We start from the raw sequence: 17204 nt of genomic DNA on the forward strand, positions 1-17204 counted from the left end.
CTTTTTTCAACAGCATTTATTCAGTGAACTATGAAATGCACGAATCAAAAGGTTATGTAAGCATCTTATAGTCTAGACATACAAGTACACAACTGCCATTGTATTATTGAAGATACAAAGTGCCAAAGCAAAGAATTTTAATAGCTCCTTGGTCATTTAAGAAATTTTTCAAGTCTGATCTTGCAGTTTTCATTATAGCCTGTATCTTTGATTTCTAACAAAAGTGTTTTTGTTGAAATTTATACTAAGTTTGTTAATGTCCAAGCAGTGATTTGTACCTTATGATTTTTACTTTGTGAGTACTGTTAGTGTTTAGTGAGTGATTTATAGTTTGTAATCACTAAGAATGTTTATTTTCCTAATATAGTTTATACTTTCTAAGAACTAAAGCTGTAATAATGCATTAAGTTTAAAGGTAATACATTTTCCTCTTAGTTGGAAAACAAAGTTCAAAGATTTTTCACTTCTGTCGTAAGTATTCATGCTTAGTTTAGGCTTTAACACAAACATTAATTTCTTTGTAGGTTCATTACAACATTGCCAAGAATTCTGCAGATCATGGTGACAGAGAATTGGCTGTAAAAGAATACCAAGAAGCCATCAGGTAAAACATAACCAAATGATAACTAAAGTGAGATACAAGGAGTCCAACTATTCTATTTCTGAGACATACAAATATGTCACCATTGTAAAAATAATGATCTAAAAAAACAGTAAACTAAATATTTAAACCATTTACCCTTCTTTGAATCAATAGTTCCTGGAATTAACAAAATAAAATCTCTTCATATTTATAGTTTTTCAAACTTAAATTCATTAAAATCTTAGATACTTTGTATTTTCTAAATTTACAATAATAAAAATTTCTCAAGCAAAAACAGAAAGACTTGTCTATTTTGTAGTTTCCGAAATTGACATCTAAAAACTTTCATCGATAACTTTTTCTTTTATAATTGTCAACATTTGTTTGCTTTCAGCCATCTAAACTTTCTCATGTTCTTTAAACATAATAATGTATTCATTCAAGAAACTGTTTTTTTTTGTTTTTTTTCATAAGTGTCAACTTGATGTTTTGTTAGGTGATATTGTAAAATATAAATATAACAAATTGCATAAAAATAATTGTTTTTTCTGACATCTTTGACTAAAATGTTAATGGACTTGAACTTGATTTTACCTAGCAGATGCTGTGAACCAGTGTAATTTAGTATAATTTTTTTGCAGGCTTAACCCAAGTTATGACCAAGCCATGAATAATCTTGCAAATATTCTGAAAGACATGGGACAATTGAAAAGTGCTGAGAAGCTTCTTCTAAAGGCTATACACATCAGGTGCACAGAACTTTTCTTTACTCTGTAACTGTACTGAACACGTGATACTTACAAAAAAAAAATGAATATATTTATGTACTGATGTATATTAAGGTGGTCCTTATTTTTGAAGTTTTGATTTGCAACACTCTTACCCCCTCATTTTGTTCCAATATCTAAGTAATTCACACCAAGTTTTATACATATTGAGTAACATTTAAAGGTTGGTCAAGGTAGTTGAAATTTTACCTTGTAACTTGCATTATATCTGCCTTTTCTGAATATTTTAGAATGTTTCAGAATAGTCTAGTGCATTATGGAATATTGTAGCATATTTTGGGATATTCCAAACTATTCCACTTTATTCATAATGTTCACGAACATTCCATATATAAATAATCCATGTTATCTTATCTTAGAACTTGTCCTAGCATGTGTTTTCGAAGACTGTATGGGGCTTTCCTCTGGTCCAGGCATTGCAATTTTCAGTAGATTCTTGCAATATTTTGAAACTGCAGTTGATCATGATGAAATAGCAGAAGCCATAGAGGAAATTATGAACAATGACTTCTGGTAAGCCAACTTAGAGGTTGTTATTGAGATATTCATGAACTAGCCATAATCTTTCCTGGTGGCATCTATCCTCGTGGAGTGTGACTTATAGCACCTGGAGCACTACATCGTGCATGATGGATGGTCAAGGCATTATAAGCCCTCAAGATCTGGATGTTTATGGGACAGTTTAAGCTCACTGGCCGTGACGAAAAAGAACTTTGTGACATCTACAACTTTGTCGTTTGAATCTATCTTAGGGTATGGTTCACTGCTACTGATGCCATTTCTGCTCTTTGCAATGATCGTATCTTCCTGCAATATCTTTTTAAGTATAAGAAGGTGAATTCTGCTTTTTCAAAATCTTCCTGTCAAACATTTGCTGGACATTATGGTATCTCAACGAGGAACTCGTTGGTTTGGCATTCTTTGATACAGCTTTATTCACAGAGACAACATGAGCATTGGTAAAGGTATTAAATGAGAAGAACCTCCAAATTACTTCCTGCTGAATATCAGAAAGTCTAAGGACATGTCAATGAAAGATTTTTGTCAAAACACAACAGACTTTTTCACGTGCCTCAAAAATCCATCTGGTTTTCTGGATTATGACTCCCAAGTCATGGGAGCTCAGAAAGGATGGCCCTTATTGAGGAGTATAATGCCATTATAATAAAGAAAGAAGAACAGAAACAATTCCTCCTTTAAGTTGTGCAGAATCATAGAAGATGCTTTCCTAATAGCAAAAAATGAAACAATAACAGTGCAAAAGTGACTAGCCAAACCAATATCATATAAAAATCATATAATTATGTAATTATACTATTGTACATGCAATAAAGTAATAATATACTTTTAATAAATCATTTATAATACGTAACAAAATTGTTCTTATTTCATATTATGCACAAGGTATCTGATCACTTTAGTCTGTAACTTCAACCTCACTGAGCAACCTCTAAATATGGTCCAAAATGGATGAAGTTGAAGTTTTTTTTTTGGTACACTGGAACAGAATGATGTGGTGAGAGTTTAGAATCTTCAGCCTAAAAGGTTACCCGCAAATTAGGACCACCTTAATGTATGTATGTACAATTAAATAGTGCTAATACAGTAAGTTACATCAAATGTATGTAGCCAATTAACTCACGCATTTATAGGACAATGATGAAAGGGTATAAAAACAAAAACCAAGATATGTATAATGAGGTTCTAACCTAAAGAAGGAAAGAAAATTGCTCATTATCCATTAATTTCTAATGGGAATATATATATATAGCTGTATGATTGAAATTTATAGATACAAAAGTGTATTTTTCTTTTATACAATATGTAATGAATAAACATAGGGAATAATGTGTTTGTATTTCTGTAGGGCTGATTTTGCTGCAGCGTGGATGAACTTGGGTATTGTTCAGTCAAGTCTTGGGAAAATTAAGGAAGCAGAAAGGAGTTATTTGATTGCTTTGAAACATAGAAGACGTTATCCAGACTGTTATTATAACTTAGGCAATTTGGTAAGTTCTTTAAGGCATAATAAACATTTTCTAAGAGCATCAATGAGTTTTTAAGAAATATAAAAACATTTCTTTTTAAACTGTAGCTACAACTTAGGAAATTTTTGTTGTTCTCTGGAACCATAACTAATATTTTACAATCTGTAGGTTTGAATAAGACAGTTTGATAAATTCTCAAGATGTATTCAAATGCTTTACAAATAAGGTACACTTCAGGCAGAATTGTAAAATTTACTAATGGAACCCATAGTTACTCAGATCATTCAATTGAGATAGCTCGATATGTTCTCTTGATGAACAAAAGACAACAGTCAAACTTTTGTTGCAAGATAGATACTTTGTGCATTTCTCTTGGAGTATGTAAAATATACCCAACAGTTAACACAAATTCAATGATTCAAAAACATTACTGAAGCTCCAATCTTGTAGAGAATATATTTTTAAAAGCTAGATAAATTTTATAGCTGGCTTGATCCACCATAGGCATTTTCCAGAGATGTGGTGTATTCATGTGGCAAGTATTTGCTCTTCAGAATATTAATTTGGTAAATACTGCTCTACTACACTTTGTTAAATACTCATAAACAATACAAGAGACTGTTGTTACAATTTGAACAATTTATGTTGAAAGAATCACAGCTGTTAGAATTAATGTATATGGATATATAGGTTACTTTTTGTTCAGATATATGAAACTAAGATGCAAAAACAATACTATAAAGTGTGAATTAAAACACTACTTTTCATATAAAGGATCTAATACATTTTGGGATACCCTGGTTTCCCTCTTCAGAAGTATTTACCTTAATCTGATGGTGTCTTCATACAATTCAAGAATGGTTTGTTGGTGTAGAAAGTGCATGAATTATGTTTAGATGTTGATGATCATAATATTACTTACTTAGTGTCAGATTTTGAAATTTTTGATAAAACTGCTTCAAATGTTTCAACTTCCCTTGTGTGTTAATTTTAAAACTAAGTTTGGATATATTAACTTCATATATGAAATCTATTTTTATCATTTGTGGTTTCCTCCATTTGTATAGTTTTAGAAATGAGATATTAATTTTCTCTCTTTTGTCACTATTAAATATTTTGTAGTACTAAGCAATAGAACCAAACTTAGATCAAATTTTATATACTTGACTAATATGTTGAAAATTTAGAATTTTTATATGCAGTATTAATTTGCTATGGTTCATTAAACTTCATCATTTTACTTTCCATAAAGTATTTGGACCAGAAAAGATACAACGATGCATATCAGGCTTGGAAAAATGCAACTTCTCTTCGTCCATCACACCTGGTGGCTTGGAACAACATGATTATCATGCTCGACAGTACAGGTAAAAGCAACTGCCCATATAACACAAAACTTTCATCATAATTTCATTTAAAATGAAAGTAACAAATAATTTATAAGCATGCATCTTTATAACACAATATTCTTTCATTTTCTCAATAAACAAATTATTTATAGAGATGTGTCAAAACTCAGTATAATGTAATAAGTATGTCACATGTCTATATTCTACGTTGAATGTTCTAGTAAGATAATTTGGAAGATAATAGTGGAAGGATATGTTATATAATGCCTGTATCATGACTGTGTAAATTAGAGGCTTATTTTTCAATAAAGATACATTTTGTCTAGTTAGATATAATTTGAAATTGCTTAATCTCTTTGTCATAATGGTGTTTCAAAAAATATTAAGTAATTTGTTTTGTAAAGTTTTCAATGAATACTTTTTTGATATTTCATGAAACTTTTTTTGAATGCATATTTATCATTTGGACTCAACTTATTATGGCCCAGGGTTGAACACTACATACACATAGATGTCTCTAAAACTATACTGTGATGTAACTAAAGGCCATTATAGTCGTATCCATACTAGATTATTCTCTGACTTTGTGAAGAAATTCTGTAATTAGACCCTTTTTTTGGGGTTTAATGAATGTCTACCACACATATATCCTTATATCTGTGAACTTGGTCTGCTATATAAAATGTATTTTTTACAACATTAATTTAGGAAAATATTTCTTTGCATATCCTTGTGTCTTCCTGAATAACCCATTTAATACATAAGGTCTTGTTTCTACTAGCTTTTTTATATGTAAGTTTATGTTTTTTAAATATGTGCACCAAATCATTTAGAGTATGTTAGTTTGTGTATGACTTTGTTATTTATTTAACAGTTAGTCAGTCTGGGCTGTTAGAAAAATAAAAATATGGAAATGAAACTTACCTGTTAAAGGTGTTTTTAGACTTCTTGTTAATAACAGGAAAGTAAGACAGTATCTGAATACTTTTTATCAAACATAACAATTAGATATAATGCAAAGTAAAAAAAAGCTTTATTTTAAAAAGACTCAACGTTTTTCGTTCATGAGTCTGCTAAGAGGATGATGAACCATGACTGCTGACATAACCATGCTCATGCTGTCACAACATTGCAGAATAAAGGGATATTGTTTGTTACATTTTCACATTTGTGGTCAAATTCAAGCATAGATTGCTGTTAAAAGATTTGTATTTATTGTTAAGAAAAAAAGTTCCTAAAATATGCTGGAATGCCATTGTGAATACCAAAATAAGTGCTGAAACAGCATTCTGATGTATTCTGCTTTGACTTGAATACTGGATACATAAATATTATGAGAATAATTCTGAAGCAAAGAAATTTTTTAACATGTCTTAAGAACTTCCCTCTTTCAAATTTAAAACTGTAAACTATCTGAGTAACAAAGGAATATGTTAACTAGAGTTGGCCCTAAGGATGACTCCATTGCCATGCCATCCATTTGGTCATATGACTGACCATTGAAGACAAAGTGATTATCCTTGAGAGCAAGTTTAAGTAATTCTTCGAACCGACTATCTTACTTTAACATTAAATAGTCTGTGTCGTGCATTCTAATTATTGTTATGGTTTATTTAGGTGATAAAATAGATAACTAAATCTGATAGGGTTTGATCTTGGATGCTACTTGATATGCATTAATAGTTTTGTAAATTTGTTTTGGAGCTTTTCATGTAATTCAGTTGACTATGTATTACTTCTTCAATGACAAATTACAACTTTTCATATTTTAAAAAGAGAGGAAGAAAGATATTGTCTAATTGATATTAATTGACACTTTAGGAACAGAAAAGTCCATACCTAGTAAACACAGTTTCAAGGTTTTATTTAAAAAATAGTCAATACCTTAGTTATCACCACAACTTTTATTAATCAGGTGATTTAAGTAAAGCTGAATCCCTAGCCCGTGAGGCTCTACGGTACTTGCCAGAAGAAAGCTCACTACATTTCAACCTTGCCAATACTCTTGGAAAAATTGGAAAATACCAGGAATCTGAATGGCATTTTTTGCATGCCATCAAGCTCAACAAGAACAATCCCTCTTACTACACTAACCTAGGTAAGTGAATGAAGTTGTTGAAAAACAGATTAGATGAAAACATGTTTCAATTTTAAAATGCTGTCATGAACTTTGTAATCAAATATTAGAATAAAACTGTACTAATGTTTTTTGTTAGTGTTTTTAACAAATGCACAAATATTTACTATTGAATTAAAGTCTAGTATTAATGCTTGGAGACGGCTTGAATGGGTAATGAAGAAGAACTTTTAAATTTAACATAACAGCAAATGTACAACGTTTTGACAAGGTTTTGTCATCATCCATTCATTACCCATTCAAGCCATCTCCAAGCATTATTAGTCTCAAAGTGTGTTCCTCGTCATCGAATTTAAAGTCTAGTATGTTGAGAAACCACTATGGAAGTTTATGTGATTAGAATAATTATATAGGTATAATTAAAACATATCAACTAATAAATTTATTTTTTGAGCTTATCTATGAAGCATAGATTTGTTAAGTGAAGTAAAAATTTGTATCAACTTATGTAGCTTCAGTTCTGAAAGATTTGCCCTTTTCAACTTAGTAGCTCTCATTAAGATGGTTCTTTTAGAATAAACTTAAACTTTTTAAACTGCTGTTGCCTATTTGAAGTCCATAAGCTACAAAAAATCAATGAGATCAATAAACTTATATATTCAGTTTACATTTGATGTTTATAATGATGTGGATATCTGTGGATAACAAGGAATGTACTTTTTATTAATACTCCACTGGGCATAACCTAATGGTTCACATTCTGCTGTACTTTAAGGTTATATCTCATTATTCAGTTAAGAGTAACTCAAGAGTTCACAGGTCAGTGTTATTGATTATGTTCCTTTCCTCTAGCATTAGAAATGTCCAATATTTTCACTGGTTGTCCTGTATTTCCTGTACTATGAGCATTTTCCACAAATGTGACATTGTGTCTAAAAGATTACTGCAGTGTGCCAGGAAGAATAATTTCTGAAATGCGATTGTTCTTGGTATAGACACTGCTAGAGCATGGTTTAGTTATTCTAGAATATTTTCTTTTGAGTAGTAGCCCATTTATTTTTATAAATGTTTCCATTTACTCTCTGTCAATGTCCATATTGTAAGACCAAATGCTCAAAGGTTTTTTTGGTTGGTTCTTTTCTTGCCACTGATCCTGGAATGACATACATTTTTAAAATGGGACTTGTGCCTTTCAGGTTGGGAATTTTACTTCATTCTGCAATAATTGGAAAATTTAGTAGAACAGTAGAAAATGCTGACCATTCTGGTTCATTACTTTTAATTACAACAGCAATACTTTTTAGATGATGCTTGGCTATCTTGGAAACTTTTATTAAATAATTTACATATGTACTTAATCTTAGCATATTTCAATATAACCATGAATAGTCCTACTCTTATTGCAAATCTGTGAAATGTCTTGTGTCCATCCCACTCTATGGACCAGGCTTTGCATCATCATTGCTGATGTTTTTTTTTTTACGATGATAATAGACTTTCACTGTCATGATTTTACATTCTCTAAATGCATACTGTCTATTGGCATATCTATATTGCTTGAAGCTTGTGAATTTTGTAGATCTGTTGAGTCTGACTTACAGACTGGTTTTGTATCAGTAGGTCCAGCTACTAAACCAGTATTGTCAATGATAACATTACAAGTATTACTATCGCTCATTTCATCATGTAGGTTTGATTGGCATCCAAATTTGGAATGTGTGTAACCCTTTTTTGTGTGCCTTTCTTCACATGATATTTTCATTTGTGAGACATATTTTACCATGTGCTGCATATTCTGTGAAATAATCTTGATGTCACCAAACCAATTTGTTTTCTTGATTTGCAACTTGTTCAAATAAAGGCTTAGTGTAGGTTAATTTTTTTATTTTCAATGACACTTAATTTGAGATTTTTTAAGACTAATATGATAATCCTCCTCCTAAATATTGTAAAAAATGAGTTTTTATTACTTGGAGTGTTATAAAAGTCCTTATCTTGTGTCTGTTTTGCAATGTATTTATTGCTGGTAGTTTTTTTTTTCTGGGACTAACTGATAGTGCTTGTAGTTAGATTTTTTGTTGTGCCAAGAGTTACTACTAAATTTTCATGTATTTTTTGTTAAATAATGGCCATGACAGAGACAAATGGTGTTGGAAAGAATGGATGATATATGAACAAATTGCACTTAATGTGTCAAGCATTTTCCCTGTGTAATCTCAGGTCTGAGCACAATTAAGTAGCATGTTACCACACAGTCATCAAAAGAGATCACTTGGCCAATTACAGTGAAAAAAAGACAGACTTCATTTAAAGTTAACAGCAGAGGAGAATAGTCTTTCCAGCAGAAAAAAATCTCAGGGTTGCTCAGTCTTATGTGCTGGCTTTAAAGTCATACTTGATGAATCTCAGACAGACTATGACCTTCATTTGGATAACAGTAAGACTGCTTCTATCATTACACATGGACTGTAACCACTGTTCCAAATGCAAGTTCTGTACGATGCCAGTGTTTTCACCAGTGTATGTGTGGATGGGACAACTACTGCACAAGTGAAGAAATAATTTGATATTCACTTGAGATACTGGTCATACTGGCATTAGAACATTATTACTCACTTTTACAATACAGCATATCTGGCATACAGAAGTGACCACACTCATGCCATAAGGATTTCTCTTACAAAAGGATACCTACATCCAAGCAACTTCCTGATGCTATCTAGGGATTACTCAAATATCACCAGGGCATTTCATTAACAATTGGGTACATGAGTCAGAGAAACAGTGTCTCCAGAGATCCTTTGTCTCGTATCTTGCAATCTTCATTTCATGTATAATTCCTTCCAAGCTGGTCTTGATGCAATAAAATGGATGATGAAGCCTTTGCTGTTGATATATGCTGGTGATTCAAGCTATCTTCTGCATGGCAGGAAGATTACAAAGAAGATATTCAGATCCTTCTAGATATGGAGAGAACTTGTTTTTCTCATGTTCCATGCAGATAGCTGTCATTATATGTTGTTGTAGACAGATTTTTGGAGCAATAAATTGGGCCCAAGGAGTAGTTTCTGGTATACCTACCAAAGAAACCTTCTGCTATTATTTGGAAAAATCACTATGCCAATATTAAAGAGAGTGGTGCTTGAAAATTCAACTTTCATGCCAAACTACAGTTTGTACATTTCAGTTAGCCAGATTTTAAAAAGTTCCCGAGACTCTTTCAGACAACTGGTCCTATGATTCACATCCTTTACACAGAGTTGTCAGATGTCATGAAAAGACTGATGCTTAAGTTCCTGAAGATCACAGTAGTTGGTTTAAAAGAAGAGAAGGAACTAGCAGATTCTGACTTCAAGGACAAGTATAACCAACTGAGTGATGACCAAACATAAATTGACCTGAAAGCTAGGTATGTCATAAAAAACGTGAGTAGCTTTCACCAGCAGAAATTTGAAAATGAAACCATGTAGTTATGTTGCTTTTGTCACTAAAATGCAGCACAGGTTTCCATGTGACAAGTCAGTTTTGAAAATCTGCAATGTATGCATCCACTCATGAGACATGAGGAGAGAGGTGTAGTGCCTGTCAAGCTGCTGTGTTATAAATTAAACCATATGTTCCCAGAGGACCAGGATTTAGACATAGTAGTGGAGTAATGGAAAGGCTACTACTTGGACCAGGAGATGACCAGAAGAAGTATCAGTCTTTAGAAAAAAAAATAGTGAAAGCTACCATTGTGCTCTTCCATGGTAATGCAGATGTTTAGCAATGGTTCTGTCTTAACAAGAGCATACTGTCCAAGGAATGTGCCCATATGGAAGGAAATACAATTATAGCACTCTGGATTGTTAAAGACATCGTCGCTGTATGGGAACATACCTGAAAATGTTCAAATTACTAAGTCATTTATCACTGTTTTTCAAGGCAATTAACGTGAAGTAAAAGTCAATGCCTTCAGCCTCAGATTACAGTTATGATATAGAAAAAAATATAACTTAGAAGGAGAGATTATCTCTTTTAAAAACAGAAAGAAGTTATCAAGATGGTTAAAAAACAACTAGAAGAAACATTTAGTTGGAACAAGCTTTGTTTAAGGAGGCCAGACTGCTGAAGGCCATTCAAAATATAGGCTTCACCCAGGTGTTTGTTGCCCAGACTATGCTGGAGAGTAGAAGTGTGAAATTGAATAGGCATTAAAAAAGAATAAGAAGCTGCAAACAAACAAAAAAAAAGAGGAAGTTCATAGACACTCAAGAATCAGTAATAAAAAGTAAGCAGGAAAAAATTAATGTATAAGTCATGTATTTGTAAAAAAATTTGTAGATCCTCAAATGCAAAAAGGCTTTTATCATTTATACTATTATTCTGCTTGTTTGTATGTACGACTGTTATGCTTTCTGAGTGAGAACCTGCTGGGGCACTAAAAAAATCATTATGTCGCAATGGTAAATCCGATGGCATTGCTGCTTGTACACATGAAAGAACTTATTTTTTGTCAGTCATGTTTACAATATGAAGGAAATCGGTGAAGTAGTTTTGGAGAAATATAATTTTTAATTTATTTTTGTTGACCTGCATGACGTGGACCCAGTTCCAGACCTCTATATATAAGCTGGACCCGTGTAAATTCCATCGGTGTTGACAACTAAGATATCATCATTACTCTCGCATATATATTTCTGCAATTAAAATATATAATTTTGTTAAAGTAATTTATTACCTATGGAATGTATCTATATTAACTATAATAACATGCAAAGGCAAATGAAGCTATTTTGGCTCCACAACTGATTTTAATTTTAAGTATGGATGTAGGGGTGTAGAATAATTGAAGTCAACATCTAAATGTCACATTAGAAATGTTTTCTGAGACCTTGCTACAATGCCTGCTGTAATCTTTGAGTTCAAAAGTTGGGACAACTAATATGGATAGTCCTTGTCTAGTTCTGTGTTATTATCTGTAACAAGCTTATTAATACTGTTAGTAAACATTTAAGTGCATGATACTATACTATACTATTAAAATTAGTGTTTGCTGTATGTTGGTTTAAAGAAATATTGTTACAGGTTAGTAATTGTAGGATCATGTTTTTCATTGTTGTTTGACAGTTGTATTTTCCAGTTTGGATTTGGACCTTACTATCAATTAAAGTTTGTGTTACAACTGTTTACAAACACGGTCATCAGACTAGTCAGCTGAGACCTTAATAATCACAATTGTTACTTGAGATTAATGTCATTAGCAGTACAGATCCTTAAAGAGCAGCTATTCTAATATGAAGTCTATCTCTATTTAATGTCCTTAATAATAGAATTTCCTGAACAATTGGTACTCTGAACTGAGGTCTTTGCTTGAGTGAATGTCATTAGTATTGAGATGTCATGAAAAATGACACTCTGATTTAGAATCTTCATATAAGTACTAAAATAAATGTTGATAGCATTGTAGCATCTTAAGAAAAATGAAAAATGGTTATTCAGTTCCAATACATTTACTTGATTGAATGTTATTAGCAGTATGGTTTATTATGGTCCTTAACACAATCAAAAACAATGTCTTCTACCATTTTTAGGAGTACTTTATCATCGATGGAAGAAATACGAAAAAGCAGAAGAAGCTTATCAGCAAGCACTCCAAATGCAACCTGGTCTGAAAAGTGCACGGGATAACTTGGAGCTTCTTCATAAAACTCTCAGCAGATTAAGATCACAACATTAAATACTGCTGTCAAGTGATTACTGTACACCCTATGGCATGTCTAATATGGAGCAGTAGTTGTAGTCTTTCGGGGGCCAAATGTATTAATCACAGAACCTGTGCTTTTATAGTCCTTTTATCTTTGTTTATAAGGCCTAAATCTATATTGATAACATTGTGAAAACTTTATTTTACATATTATAATATCCATTTTCTCTTCTTTTTTTTTTATAAAATACATCTGTTTGATTTATTTTTTCTTGAATTTATTTAATTAGATTCTAATGGTTACTTATAGTAATATGTAATTAGTGTTTCTTGTAACATTTTAGCATGAGACATTTAATTATATTTTGTTAAAATATTATTTTAACAGGTTCTTTAGGGACAGTTTGATTCATACAGGAATAAATAACTCAAATCATCAAAATTAGCATAGTACAATGTTTAAGCATTCCTTTATATAGAAAATAATTATACAGCACTGACTTTGCATGCATTTATACTCTTTCTAACTGTTGAACTCAAGCATGGAGCTTGTAAAATATTACATCAAGAGCACTGTTATACAAATCTATGCCTCCGCCATTCAGTTCCATACGTTGTTTACATTGTTATGAAATGTAAAGTTTATGTCAGTCCAGGGATTTGAGGTTTCTATATCAGCATGTTGAAGTTTAGGTAAATGTTGAATATAGATAAGTTTATAGATATCTTCTCTTGCTGTTCGTCTTGAAAAGTGAGTCTGAGTAACTCTTAAAAACCACTTATTGTTGAGTATAATCATTCGAAATCAGAGTTAACTTTACAATTGAAGTACAGGGATAATTTATTTTCTGTCATAACTGTTCGTATACAGTCTCGTTGAAAAAAATGTTCCTGTAATTCCACTTAAACTCTGCTCAAAATGTTATTGTGAAAAGTGCACTCTCTTATTATGAGCAACTGCTTTTATGAATTTAAGTTCTTAACACTAACTTTTTCAAAAGAAAAAAGTTTGGGAAACCTGTTAATTTAGATATCACATGAAATATGTATATAATACCTGCAGGTTCACCTTATTACTTGAACATAAATGGTATATATTTTTTTCTATTTCATAGTAATACTTTCTTATGTTTTTGTGTTCTGTACAAACCTAAGTAATTCTTTAAACTATGTGTCACAACACACTAGTGTCATGAGAGTTTTATCAAACGATGAATAATTGAGAAAATAAAAAAAAGTTTATAAAAAAAATATTGCATGTGGCAGCATGGGTGTTGTGCAAATCAAGATAAGTGGGATAGGATTAAGCACTAGTGAGATATAGAGAAATTTATATTTACATGTTTAGCAGAACTAATAACTTGTAATCATGTTTGTTATCAGAAAGTTGTTCAGCAGTACAGTTATACACTTAATGTCAACTATGTAAAACTTGGAAATAATTACAGTTGGTGAATAGATTGTCAAACATTTGTTAATGAGTCACAGAAACACATAATGTTGTTCGACAATATCATTTCAAAGTGGGCTAACAGCTACTCTGGAATAATATAACAATGACTTTATTTTATTTTCCCCTACCACTTGTTTTTGTTTTGGCATTTTCTTAGATTTTGTCATTATAGACATGTTCAGTTTTCTCTACATTTCCATTAAATTCTCTTTTGTAATTCTGACTATATTTTACGTAAGTTATTTATTAAACATAGATTTCAAAATTTTGTAAGTAAAGAAGTTTCTTCCATCTTTTCAAAGAGATTGTAAGTAACATGTGTTCATGGTTTTACACTGACATAAATAATTGTAGAAAAATTTTATTTTTTATTCACATTATCATTAGTCAGCTGGTGATTACAGCTAAATTTTACTTCCCTCTTTCTCTCACTACTTCAATCTGTTTATGTTTTTGCTGTCTGCTAACTATTATTCCAAAATAGGAATGAATTAACAATTTGAGAAGTGGCTGTTGTTTTAAAATTGATTTCAGTTTTTCAGTAACCAGACTCTCCTAGAATTATAACTGCTGCTTTTTCTCAAAAAATTGTTCTATATTTTCTTATACTGATGACACTCTTCATATATTGATAACTTGTATCACTAATCTCGCACTGTTTGCTTTTTACAGTTAGAACCGTGGAAAGAAACCTTATAACTCCTCAAGAATAATATAAAACTTTTATTGAATTTGTTGAACATATTTATTTAGTTATAACATAACCAGACAAAGTAAATTAAATTTTGATAAAAAAAAATAGAGATAATATCATACATTACAGAATAGCAAGACCCAACACTTGTAGGAGAAATAAGATTGCATAGTATCTGTTAGTTCAAGAAAGGCCAAGTTATATCTGAAAGTGTTTATAAAAAAATTAGACCAGTTGGAATAATTTTTGATTATGCTTAAAATTCTTGCATTGGACTGCCCTGTAAGACCAATTTTTACCTCACACTGACATTGGACTGCCCTGTAAGACCAATTTTTACCTCACACTGACATTGGACTGCCCTGTAAGACCAATTTTTACCTCACACTGACATTGGAAAGTAATTTTTAATACAACTTTTCCAGTTATTTGTATTTTTCAGTTAAATGTTTTTAGTGCAATTATTTGAGAATACATAACTAACAAATTTACTGACAAAAGCAGCTCTGGGTTTTCTAATTTTTAATAAAACTTAAGCTTATTGTTAATGTGTACATGTCTGTAGTTTCATGTAAAGTTTCATCTCATGACCATTCCATTGCAAGAGTTCACTGTTTTATTTGCTTATCCAGTTTTTTATATTCAGGTAAATTGGTTGTCTGAACATTTTCTTTTTCAGCTTGTGTTTCAGAGGATCTCATTTTACAATTAATGGTTTCATTAATGATAAAATTGATGAGGTTAGTATGGGATCAAAGTTTATATTTGTTACAGTTATTCTGTTCATGAGTAATCATGGAAAACAATGGTTGGAAAAAATATCCTCTTGATTTTTAAGTACTTTATTATGGATGATATGCGTGCCATTTCCCTAGAAGAGTCTGTTAATGAATTTGTACAGTATTTAAACATTAAGCATCCAAATATAAAGTTTATAGTTAAAAGTGTTAACACAAATTTGGATATTTCAGTACATAATCACAAGGGTATAAGAATAAGAAGTATTTTGTTATCTGTAAATGTACATGTGATAGACTGTGCAGAGGAGAATATCAGTTCCACCATTAGTGGCTGTCTACTTGTATAAAAGAGCCTACTTTTTGGTAAAACTGAAAATTGGGTCGAGTACTGTGTGACATGTATATTGTAATGTTGCTGCTACAACGAAAAACTTTGTGACAGTTATTACTGAGCTGACAATGAGCATTAATTATGGATTTGAAAGAATCGTGATGGCTAAAGTAAAGTTGATTCTAAATCAGCAAATTTAACAAAATCATTTCAGATTCCAATCTTATTCCACTTTTTGAGTAGCATTAAGTTTCTTAAATATTATATTTATCTGCAAACTAGTAATTAACAATTTGGTTTACCAGATCAGTTGGCTGAAAGTGACTGGTAGCTGGTTCCTTATAATCTGACCTTTACATGAAGTTTTTATTTCCACTTTTAATGCTGGACTTTGCAAGCACAGCTGTAGGCATAGAGGTCACCTCTGCATCCCCAAAATGATGCTACTGAAATACCATTCTTTCCTGTTATAACAATGATTCAGGGGTTTAATTATGGACGTTTTTTATTCAGTGATTCCAGAAATTTATAAATAAAAATACTTTGTTTCTCGTACTGATTAATCAAAGCAAGGTAACCAAAAACAGGTTTTCTATATCTTATTGCAAATGTAATGCTGTGGGATAAATGGGGAATGATTACTGCCTTAGATGTTTTGATTTGAAGTAGAACCAGTAAATTAAACTCATGGAACCTCTTTAAGTTTGTCTGGAATTTCAGTATCTGTACAAAAAGAAGAAAAAACATTTAAGATCTTGAGGTGTGATAGAGGTTGAATAATAGTGTATATATGTGTGTGTGTGTGTGTGTGTGTGTGTATGAATTTGGTGTCATATCTAGTAATAATAATGTTTTAATACAAATAATGTGGTTCATTGTTGACTGTTTAATTTGTGGTTTTATTTTCTTCTAGTGCTTTATGAATTGTTATTATGCTGTGTTAAGTTGAATAGTTGTAGGTGTCAATATATCTCTTTTATTTCTTATATTTTTGAGTACAAAATGTATTTAAGACTATTTCAGAAATGTGCTATAATAACTGATCTGTTTTATTTTTAAGTTTTTGTATATATAGTAAACATAATTCTTTTCTTTTACCATTCCAAAACACATTTTTAATTGCTCAATCCAGGATTAATTCACCAACACTTTTTTCATACAAAGAACTTTGATACTGGTTCTATACATAGTCTTTTTACACATGAAATTTCCATCTTTGTTAACGTTTTTTATCAGGAGGGGACTAGTGTAGATTTTCAATAACAGACTGAAAATAATTATAATGTTACTGGCATAAGATTTTATCAGTTGTTATTTATTTAAAATTGAAGCCAAGCTAGACAGTTTCTATCACCCAGCATTTATAAGTGTTCCAGATGTTTGTTGTACTGTAGAATAGAGTCATTCAAAGTAACAGTTAATTATTAGCTTGTTTGTGAAAAAATGTTTCTCAAGACCCACTTTGTTCTTTTATGAATTAACATTTATATGAAATCAAAACATTTTGATTTCAGG

The 17204-nt window shown here is 31.2% G+C and overlaps 1 protein-coding gene across 1 annotated transcript in view; it reads left to right on the forward strand.

Annotated features, from left to right (window-relative positions):
- The window catches only part of LOC106461622 (transmembrane and TPR repeat-containing protein 4-like), a 54105-nt gene extending 41432 nt beyond the window's left edge, over positions 1 to 12673 (forward strand). Inside the window, exons 12-17 of the mRNA XM_013921460.2 lie at positions 525 to 604; positions 1225 to 1332; positions 3239 to 3380; positions 4612 to 4726; positions 6624 to 6806; positions 12359 to 12673. Coding sequence (XP_013776914.1) covers positions 525 to 604; positions 1225 to 1332; positions 3239 to 3380; positions 4612 to 4726; positions 6624 to 6806; positions 12359 to 12504 — 774 coding nt within the window. The 3' untranslated portion in view covers positions 12505 to 12673. The remainder of the gene's footprint in view (positions 1 to 524; positions 605 to 1224; positions 1333 to 3238; positions 3381 to 4611; positions 4727 to 6623; positions 6807 to 12358) is intronic.
- The last annotated feature ends 4531 nt before the right edge of the window (positions 12674 to 17204 follow it).

This window comes from Limulus polyphemus, unplaced genomic scaffold, assembly GCF_000517525.1.
Source record: "Limulus polyphemus unplaced genomic scaffold, Limulus_polyphemus-2.1.2 Scaffold1000, whole genome shotgun sequence".
In the NCBI taxonomy this organism is placed as follows: Eukaryota; Metazoa; Arthropoda; class Merostomata; order Xiphosura; family Limulidae; genus Limulus; species Limulus polyphemus.